Below are 11742 nucleotides of genomic sequence, written 5' to 3' on the forward strand. Positions count from 1 at the left end.
CTTCAAAAACATGTATGCAGCTTATAAATCAAAATTTGTCTAAAAATTGAAGTCTGCAAAACATATGCAGCTTAGAATTGAGACACAGACAGTTAAAAGAATAACAAATTAAAATATTGTTTTGCATCAGTCATCACGACGTGGCAGCACATTGTAAAATCTTCAAAAATCAATAATAAGTTTTAGTGAAGGGACCTGTGCGGAAACAGGAAGAGAATTCAAGTAACGAAAAATCACTTACGAGATCTTTGGTGTTGGAGTAGTAAAAAGAAGTAATGTTGCCTGGTCGGTAGCGTGGTGTTGACTGGTGCAATGACACAGTATAAGAAAACACGTCATGACCTAAGTGGAGGAGGGTACATGCCGCAGTGAAAAGAATTTCCATTGGCTAATTTAAATAAGGGGTTACCGGAACTGGGTAATTGTTCATTAATTAATGAAACAGTATTATTAAGCGATTTAGCTATGTAAAATTCCTCTGAAACTAAATTAAAGGTTCCGTTACTGATGGGTTTTAGAATCTGTAAAGCGTCGGACATTTTTTGAAGTTCATGGTTGTTCTCAATCAAATGGGTTGCAAATTTAGATTTATTACGATTGTGACGGAAATCTGCTTTATGTTCAGAATATCTAGTCCAAAAGTTCCTTTTAGTTTGGCCAATGTACTTTTTTGGGCAATTCTTACAATGCAGCATGTACACTCCACCACGGCATATTTATCAAACTTACAAATATTGTTTGGAATAACATTATTACGTTTATTACCTGTTCTAAAACAGATCTTTACATTTTCTTTTCTGAAAAAATTATGCAACTTGTAAGATACATTATTATAAAAAGACATTGTGTTCCAGTATTTAGATATTTTAGTATCAGTCGAGGGCATGAGCGTAATATCTGAACTCTTGTTTAAAAGAGATTTTCTTTTAGAGAGAAGTCTATCTATCAATTTTTTATTGAATCCATTTTCTATTGCAAGTCCTACTATATATTTGTATTCTCTTAAATAGTTTTCCTTTGAAAGGGGGACATTCAACAATCTGTCAATTAAGAAAACGAAAGTGGTATGCTTATGAGATTGGGGATGACTAGATTGGCAGTGAATAGTATGGGTGGTGTTAGTAGGTTTTCCAAAGATATCGTAATCAAAACTTTTATGTTTTCTGGTGACTTTTAAGTCTAAGAAATTTATGGATTTGTTACATTCAAGTTCTATGGTAAATTTTAAGTTGGGATGTAAACTATTAAAAGAATGTAAGATATCTTCATAGGTGTCAGCATGACTCTCAAAAACTAACAAGGTGTCGTCAACATATCTGTTGTATGAAATGATGTTATGTTTAGCAGCAAGTTTTTCGATATGTTTTGTCTTCCAAGCTCTGTAGAAATATGTCGGCTAAAAAACCGGAAAGAGAGTCACCCATTGCTACACCTGGAGTTTATAAGAAATATTTATTGTCGAAACAGAAATAATTTTGTTTTGTACAAACAGAAAGCAACTGCATTAATTGATTGATAATTTTTTCATCGGTGTTAAGTTTATGTAATTTCTCTGAAATTATCTTTAGAGTTTCATCAAGCGGAATATTGGTATATAAATTTTCGATGTCGAAAGATAAAAGTTTTGTGGATTTAGGCTATTAATACTTAAGCGTTGCAATCTTTCTATAAGTTGTTGGGAATTATTCAAAGAATATCTATTATCCATCTTAACTATTTGTTTCAAATATTTCAACAAAAATTTATTAATTTTGTGGTTAGGTGAATTTATACGATTAACAACCGGACGCATAGATAAATCCTTTTTATGGGTTTTTGTTAAAGCTTTAAGGGTTGGTAAACTTGGATTCTTAACAATATATTTGTGTGCATCTTTCTCATTTATGATATCTGGAGCAGATTTTATGGCTGATTTTATAGATTTCTGAAGTTTATCAATAGGGTTGGAATTGATTTCTTCGATATTATTCTTAGTGATGAATACATATGTTTTATTAACGTAATCAGGTTTTTCCATAACCACAACCGCATTGCCCTTGTCAGCTTTAATGTGGATCAAATTATTATGTGTGGGTTTTATACCAAGTTCACTAACTTTCTGGTGGGTTAATTTGGCTTCTTTAAACTGTCGTTTTGTGTTGGGATCATTTTGGTAATTCTGAATAATTTTAGAAGTATGGTATCTCAAATAATCTTTACAGTTGTGTTCGCAATTTTGAATAACATGTTCAGTCCCTATGACAAAGTTATCAATAGTATTGTCCAAAATTGTGTGGAGGATAATTAAATTTGTAACCTTTGTTAAGAATGTCCAATTCATCTGTAGAGAAAGCTACGTTGGAAAAATTAATGGTTTTTTGTGCCGTATGAGTACTTACATTGTGAAAAACTCCATTTTGTTTCAACAAAGAATCCAGCTTATTACGTAAAACGTCATGCTTTTTGCCATAATGATCTCACGTTTTTCAGAAATGTGGTATTGAATGAGGTCCCATATGGGTCCAAAATATTGTGTAGCTGCAAGGTGTGTTTGATATAGCTTTCTATTGAAGTACTCTTTCTTACGATATAAGAATTTAATTTCATTATTAATACGTAATACTTGTGCTTGCTCTTTAGTTCTTTTAGAAGCAAAGTTGTTAGCTTTAATATGAATAGTAGCATATTTAGGAATCACCTTGTAAGCTAAACATTGTTTATTAAACTTAATATTTGGTATTGTATTGTATAATTTAGTCTTTATATTCAAGCAAGAGTGAAACATTTTTGCCTGAATGGCGTTACAAAATTTGAAAGGCATGTTGGTCCGACGAGTTAACAAATTGAAAGAAATAAATATCAAAGGTCCTTCAATAACTGTCTATTCAAAATACAAAATATTACATTAGGTTACATGAACGTATCTTTGACTAGCGCTTTCGCTATTATAATAGCATCTTCAGGTCAAACTTGCGTGATATTAAGCTTTTCATGTAAAGACATAGATGGACAAGTAACATCGAAATATATTAAGGTACATTACGTGAGAATATAAAAAAATACAATGATAAGAAAAACAAATAAAATTTGACTTATAACAGTCGAATATATATAACAGTTAAACCTTCAAAGGTCTCAAAATTAATACATAAAAGTATTTGGAGTTAAAGCCTGCAGAAACATGTATGCAGCTTATAAATCAAAATTTGTCTAAAAATTGAAGTCTGCAAAACATATGCAGCTTAGAATTGAGACACAGATAGTTAAAAGAATAACAAATTAAAATATTGTTTTGCATCAGTCATCACGACGTGGCAGCACATTGTAAAATCTGCAAAAATCAATAATAAGTTTTAGTGAAGGGACCTGTGCGGAAACAGTTGCAGAGGAATTTTACATAGCTAAATCGCTTAATAATACTGTTTCATTAATTAATGAACAATTACCCAGTTCCGGTAACCCCTCATTTAAATTAGCCAATGGAAATTCTTCTCACTGCGGCATGTACCCCCCTCCACTTATGTCATGACGTGTTTTCTTATACTGTGTCATTGCACCAGTCACCACCACGCTACCGACCAGGCAACATTACTTCTTTTTACTACTCCAACACCAAAGAGCTCGTAAGTGATTTTTCGTTACTTGAATTCTCTTCCTGTTTCCGCACAGGTCCCTTCACTAAAACTTATTATTGATTTTTGCAGATTTTACAATGTGCTGCCACGTCGTGATGACTGATGCAAAACAATATTTTAATTTGTTATTCTTTTAACTGTCTGTGTCTCAATTCTAAGCTGAATATGTTTTGCAGACTTCAATTTTTAGACAAATTTTGATTTATAAGCTGCATACATGTTTCTGCCGGCTTTAACTCTAATTACTTTTATGTGGGTGTTAATTTTTGAGACCTCATGAATGTTTAACTGTTATATATATATATATATATATATATATATATATATATATATATATATATATATATATATATATATATATATATATTCGACTGTTATAAGTAAAATTTTATTTGTTTTTCTTAGCATTGTAATTTTTTATATTCTCACGTCATGTACCTTAATATATTTCGAGGTTACTTGTCCATCTACGTCTTTACATGAAAAGCTTAATATCACGCACGTTTGACCTGAAGATGCTATTTTAATAGCGAAAGCGCTAGTCAAAGATACGTTCATGTAACCTAATGTAATATTTTGTATTTTGAATAGACAGTTATTGAAGGACCTTTGATATTTATTTCTTTCAATTTGTTAACTTGTCGGATCAACATCCCTGTCAAATTAACTGATGTATGATAAAACATAAGACTGAAAAACGACTGAATTAACGGACGACTCAACGAAAAACGGACGTCTGAATGAATGGAAAACTGTATAAAGAAAAAAAAATGAATGAAAGAAAAAAACAACGAACTTAAGACTGAATGAACGGATGCCTCAACGAACGGACGTTAGAATGAAATGAAAACATAACGAACGGAAGACTGAACGGAAGTAAAACAGAATGAACTGAAAACTGAACGAAAGAAAAACTGAACGAAAAGATGACTGAATGAAAGGAAAAAAACGAACGGAAGATTGAACGAAGAGAAGACGGAACGAAAGAGAAACAAAATGAACAGATGTCTGAACGAATAGAAGACTGAAAGAACGGGCGACTGAAGAAACGGGCGACGGACATACGTCTGAACAAATGGACTACTGAGGGAATGTCTGAACGAACCAACGAACCAACGAACAACTGAACGAACGGATGTCTGAACTAACAGATGTTTGAGCTAACAGATGTCTGAACGAACGGTTGAATGACGTAACGGATGACTGAAGGACCGGATAACTGAAAGATCGGATATCTGAAAATAAGTACGCCTGAACAAAAATAGGAAGACATGGAAAATAAGAGCATTGTGGAAGAACAAGGGGAATAGAAGGAGTAAAGGTAGAATACAAGAAAAACATGGAGAATATAAGGAGAATAAGGGTAATACAAGGAGGGGAAATGAAATACAAAAAGTAAACTAGAATGTAAGGTGATTGCACACACGTAGTTCTGTGTGAAGATGTGCAGCATAGCTAAGTTTTGCATGTCATATTTAAATACATCTATTAATTACTGCACATTATGTACATCAATTATATTATCAGGAGACCTCTAATGAAGCTGTAGTTTCTAGAAAACCACGCTCTTCCCCTGAATAGGTAGACTTAGACAACGTAGGAAACAAATTAGAAGTTAGGAGGGCAGTCATAATACGATACACTATTATGACTTATGTGTTGTTGGCCTTAAACGGCAAGAAATGCAGCGAAAAAGAACTAGATGTGTTTCTTCCATACTCTACGAATTTGAATTATAGCGAGATATACTCTACTGTGGTTGGAAGTCGTTAAGAATTGTAGCTGGCACACATGGTAGAACATTTTCAAGCTTACCGAATATTCAACAGTTATTGAGTTGATTTTTGTTGCAGGATTGTTGCTAAAGATGACAGTGTGTTCCCGCTCTACAAAATTTCCTTTGCGTACTATACGATGCTGGGAATGCTCATAATGTTGGTGGTGGGCACAATCGTGAGCCTGCTTACAGAAGCACCCAACAAAGAGCAAACCAATCTGATACATTTCGCTCCCTTCGTGAGGAAGATTCTGAACAAGCAACGAGCTAACCAGACTTCAAAGGAAGTCCAGAGACTTGTACAAGTTGAAACTTCTTGCTGACAGTGTAAAATACTCACGTTTTGTTTAATGCTGTAGTATAATTTTTCTTAACCATTTGTTTTATAAAACTTGTATCCAGATCCTACTTATTAATTTATTTTACAATTGTAATTTTTGTTCCTTTACTATTCCTCTCAAATAATTTTATTTTTAATTTCATAATTTAATGTTTTATTTCCTTTCTTATATTCCATTATTCTCCCTTTCATTTATTTGTTTCATTAACAATACTTACTTACTTACAAATGGCTTTTAAGGAACCCGAAGGTTCATTGCCGCCCTCACATAAGCCCGCCAGCGGTCTCTATCCTGTGCAAGATTAATCCAGTCTCTATCATCATACCCCACCACCCTCAAATCCATTTTAATATTATCCTCCCATCTACGTCTCGGCCTTCCTAAAGGTTTTTCCCTCCGGTCTCCCAACTAACACTCTATATGCATTTCTGGACTCGCTTGATAAAAGTGACTATATCATTATCATTGTACAATTTATATCATTCAGCGTTGTACCTGATTCTCCATTGTGCATTCTGTTGGACTGGTCCGAAAATCCTTGTGAGGATTTTCCGATCAAATGCTCCCAATGCCATTTCCATCATTTTTGTCATGACCCAGCCTTCACTTCTATAACATAAGACACTTCTAATAATAGTTTTATAAATTTTCAGTTTCGTTCTTATATCTACAATATTAGATTTCATTATTTCCAGTTCCGCAAAATATGTTTTATTTGCTTGTGAAATTCTCCCTTGCACCTCTCTCCATTCATCAATATTAGAATTAAGAATTATGTCTAAATACTTAAATTCATCCACCAAATCAAATTCAGCCAAAATTGGCGATATTTCCAGTCGATCTCTACTTTGGATCATTCGCTTAGTCTTATCTACGTTAATCTGAAGCCCAATCTTAACAGCTGTCCTTCCTAGCTGGTTACATACTTCTTCTACTGATCGCAGTGACCTTCCCATTATATCCAAATATCCTACAATCTGTACAATCTTGTATAGTAATGTGTTATTTAAATCTATATTAATTTGTATGATTACCCAATCCAATGCCAGGTTAAAAAGCATGGGTGCAAAATTGATCCCTTGTTTTAATCCAGTATTTATAGAAAATGCATCCGTTACAACTCCACGTACTTTAACTCTAGCCATAGTATCAGTCATAACTATTCTGATAAGCTAACGGAGGTGAAGGAGTTAAGTGGTCCACCCTGTATACAATATAATATAATAGATACATGTTCACTGTTACATGTTTTAATGGACAAAGGGCAAAAATGTCTTATCTTGAATAATTATTCGAATAATTCACATTGTCATTTACATCAGCGGAACTGACCTAATACTGTATTTTTATTTGTGGAAAATTCCTTCCTACTCAATAGAAGACATGTGGCGGTGAGGTCACCTCGTACTGCGAGACTGTAATTAAAATGTCACGACACGAACGTACTTACAACATATTACTTACAAAATATTTGTCCACGGAACAGGTAAGTTTCTGGTTACTATGGGTATTGTAATGATCTAACTCAGACCGTTTAATTAATCAGAACGAAGGTGCTTCCCTAATACAAGGTGTTTCAAAATTACGGGGAATAATTTCAGGTTTGTATTTCCCACATGTAGACAATCAAAATAGTTCATTACAACATGTGTCCGGAAATGCTTTATTTCCGAGTTATGACCTTCAAAACATTGAAATTCACCGGAACGTTTTTCTTTCCGCAGGCCGTTGCCGTCAAAGGAGACATTAAGAGGGCACTCTGACAGTTCATTCCGAGGCGAAGGTTATATTCAGTGTTGTGTAGGCGTTAGACTGTGCGACATGTATTCAAATCAAGAGCTGGCAGAGATACACTTCATATACGGCAAGGCGGGCGGCAATGCTGCGTTGGCTCGTCGTTTGTACCAGGAGACGTACCCACAGCGACAATGTCCAGAACGGAAGACATCTGAATGTCTCCATTACCGTCTGTGCGAGTATGGAAAATTTAACTCTCCTGGTTTGGGAAGGGGACGACCAAGATCTACAACTCCAGAAGTACAGGAGGAGATTCTGGAGGCTGTGAACATGACTCCTTCTATCAGCACACGAAGGGTAGCGTTGCAAGTCAATGTTCCTCGTACGACTGTCTGGAGACTGTTGAAAGAGTATCAAATGTATCCTTATCATTTGCAACGTGTACAGGCCCTGTCACCAGTAGATTACCCTGCACGAGTTAGGTTCTGTCAGTAGTTCTTGCAGCAGTGTGGTGTAAATCCGAACTTTCCTGCCTTAGTATTATTTACGGATGAAGCACAGTTCACACGAGCATAACAAATTTCCACAATCAGCATGTATGGGCATATGAAAACCCACGTGCAACTGTTCCATCTCATCACCAGGTGCGGTTCTCCCTCAACATGTGGGCCGGTATCATTGGTGATCGATTAGTTGGACCCCATGTACTTGTAAACAGACTTACGGGGCAGGCGTACACAAACTTCCTGGAAAACACCATACCTCATGTTTTAGAAGAACTCCACTGATCAATCGTCAACACATTCACTTCTTGCATGATGGCGCTCCTGCACACTTCAGTCGTACGGCTCGCCGGTACTTGGATCGAAGGTTTCCTGATTGATGGATAGGTAGAGGTGGCCTCCACGCTCACCTGATCTGAACCCTCTCCATTTCTACTTGTGGAGGCATTTAAAATCATTGGTTTATTCGTGTCCGGTGTCTGATTTGGAATCCCTTCGGAATCGAATTGTGGCATATTCTAAGGACATACGCAATACTCCTGGAGTTTGGGATCGTGTTCGCAGGTCAATGAGACATCGATGTATTCAAGCAGGAGGTGGACATTTTGAACATCTTCTGTAATGACAACGACGTGCGGAAAGAAAAACGTTCCGATGAATTTCAATGTAGTGAAGGCCATAACTCGGAAATGAAGCATTTCCGGACACATGTTGTAATGAACTATTTTGATTGTCTACATGTGGGAAATATATACCTGAAATTATGCCCCGTATTTTTTAAACACCCTGTATACTGCTACTCTAGCATGAGCCTTTGTGAGAACGTAGCATTTAATAACCCGCTTCGTATTAGTATCCACATTTCCTCCATATGTTGTGTTGCGTATATGTGGTAGATAATCAAACAAAACACGTTCATCAACAACGTGTTCAATTTCTAAGGATATTTAATGTTGATAACGATTCATTACAGAGTACTGATATTGGTATGGATGTTCAAATTGTAGGCTTAAATAGGCCTACTTATAAGCAAACTTTCTTTTGGTCGCACATAAGAAAGTTAACTTTTCCTTGTACAATGTTAATAAGATCAAAACAAGTGCTTATACAAATTTTGCGCACTCGAGAGCAATTACGAGAGATGTAAAAAACTAAGTTTCTCTGCTACCGTTTACACACCGAAAACACAATTTCAATGGAAAAATCTATTGGTGCAGATATAGCAACTTTGGAGCTATTTTTTTAAACGTATTCCCAACCGAAACTGAGATTTTTGCCATACCATGGGAACGACAGAAAGGTGCAGACAGCTGTCACTCACTGGTTCCGATCCCAGTCGGCAGACTTCTAGGACAGGGATAGAAAAAATGATTCCACTGTATGACAAATTTCTCAATTCCAATCAGGATTATTAAAAAAATTAGCTCAACATTTGCTGTATCTGTTTCAATAAATTTTTACAAGAATTAGTGTTTCCTTTCTGTACACAGCCCCAGAGAAACTTATTTTTGCGGACCTCGTAATTGCGCTCGAGTGGCCAAAATTTGTTTAAGCACTTGTTTTGACATTATTAACATGGTGGAAGAAAAAAGTAACTTTTTATCTGCCCCTATGAGAATGTTTCCTTGTTAATCTATTTACCTTTACTACCACAGACTACATAATACTACATAATAATGAACTATTCTTCTAAACTATCAACCAAAACCGCTTCATATCTGCTCACGAAATCTACGCAGACGTGTGAGCAATTTATTCACCGTCTGCACGTAGCGGGCTAAGTTTTCAGTTGCGCCACGAACCAAAAATTCATCCACCATCACAGAAACAAAAGTTGGTAACAACGTCTTAACCAGAGACTATGTAAAGTCTTTTGGGACTTTGATAGTATGGTGCTGGTTGAATTTCTGGAAAGTAACGCAACTCTCAAATGAGCGCATTACGTGTAAGCGCTGAAGAAATTGGGTGCACTTCTGCTTAGATTTCGTCCGAAAAAATGTGTAACAATGTAAAATGTTGGAGAAGCCGCAGTTCCAGAATGTTTCGCCTCACCCACCTTACAGCCCGTACCTGGTGCCATGTGGCTTCTGGAACTCAAGGAACACCTAATTGGCAAAAACGTCGCGTCCGACGAAGATGTCACGAATGCAATGCTTTGTTGGTGTCGTTAACTGACGGCTTCATTGTTCTCAACGGTATCCAAACTAGAGTACCTATGGCATAAGTGCATCAATTCCGCTGGAGACTACATTAAAAATAATGTACTGTTCGGAAAGAGGACATTTCAAACTTTCTTTTGATTTCATCTTCTTTCACTTCATCAATTAATAAACGAGTTACAACCTAGGAAGCCAAACATATTGATCAACCTTCGTATATAGTTGATAACGTTAGTCTAATATTAGATTAAATGAATGACATACACAAGAAATAATTTGAAGAATACGTGTTCACAATGACAGGAAAAATTCATTACTAGTCATGTCTCAGACACTATCATTTGTTTTATGTGTTATGCTATTCGTATGATGACATTTCTTGTGTGGTTATGACACTAATTATATTCTATTCAGTTGAAGCAAAGAGGGCGGAGGGTAAAGACTCATTCAGTAGTGTAACATTCTCCAACTAATAAAGAAGGTGAAGTACAATGTTTTTCTTGTATTCACACAAATTAGCCAATCTTATTTTGCAGTACAATATACCTCAGTATCTCAAACAAAACACTGTGAAACGTTTTTGGATTAACTTCAGTTATTGGTATGAATGTAGGTTACATATAATTAAGATTTATTTCTCCAGCTTTAATCGTGCATTTGCTTGACAAATTCTACACAAAGTGCATAAGCAATGAAGCCGGAAGAGTAGTGGTAGTTAATTTTAGCACATAATGAGAAGTCCTTGCGAAGAACTCAAAACTATTCGAATTCCGTACCCGGTAATTTGGAGAGGCAATAGAATTCCTTGCCATCAGATCTGATAAACAATTTCAGGCCTAACTTCAGAAGTTCTGTCAAAATACATTGTTTCACAACTACTTACATACTACAAATCTTTATCTGTTGGAGAGGGACAATATTATGTATGTCACCATAAGTTATGAATAATAAATGTTCTCATCTGTTAGTTAAAAAGTCTTTGAAGTTATCTAATGCAGCACATGTACTTATCTGTGAAAATTCAGATAAGAACGTCAAGGAATTCAATTATGTATTTGGATGCTCGGAAAGGAATTTGGTTTGTGTTTTATGTACAGCTGTGAAAGTAACATGAACGTATGTCTTACTCTTATGTGTTGGAGGTAGGGATGGCACTACACCTATCATATTATACACCTCAAGAATGAAATTACATAATATCATGTTCTTGACCTAAAGGGAAAAAAATGATGAGCCAGATGAGCGGTGGTAACACGTCTAATTTAGCGATGTGGTAGATGGTCAATTCAGAAAAGTATACGAAACAAATTATTTACCATTGTTACTGATATCACGGAGTTGCCATTTTTCAACAATGTCTCGCATGACAACAGAAATAATACGTTTTCCGAATTCTTATAATTTGAAACATTAAAACATGAGCATAAAATGACGTCTTCCAGGTTAAGTTTTCATTAATATTTACTTAATAGAAATGATGATATGAAAGTGTTAAAATCATTTTCAAACAAGTTGTAAATATAGAGCTAGCTATTTATAATTACAGATTTTATTGCGAATGTTCCCATTTCCAAGGGCCGTCACTCTTCACCAGACTAGAGAGCAAAGAAT

The 11742-nt window shown here is 35.4% G+C and overlaps 1 protein-coding gene across 1 annotated transcript in view; it reads left to right on the top strand.

Annotated features, from left to right (window-relative positions):
* LOC138711641 (sodium-coupled monocarboxylate transporter 1-like) overlaps positions 1–5729 on the top strand; it is an 89795-nt gene extending 84066 nt beyond the window's left edge. The window contains exon 23 of the mRNA XM_069842773.1: positions 5468–5729. Within this exon, the coding sequence (XP_069698874.1) occupies positions 5468–5714 (247 nt within the window). The 3' untranslated portion in view covers positions 5715–5729. The remainder of the gene's footprint in view (positions 1–5467) is intronic.
* Positions 5730–11742: the final 6013 nt, after the last annotated feature.

Source organism: Periplaneta americana, chromosome 13 (assembly GCF_040183065.1).
Source record: "Periplaneta americana isolate PAMFEO1 chromosome 13, P.americana_PAMFEO1_priV1, whole genome shotgun sequence".
Classification (NCBI taxonomy): domain Eukaryota; kingdom Metazoa; phylum Arthropoda; class Insecta; order Blattodea; family Blattidae; genus Periplaneta; species Periplaneta americana.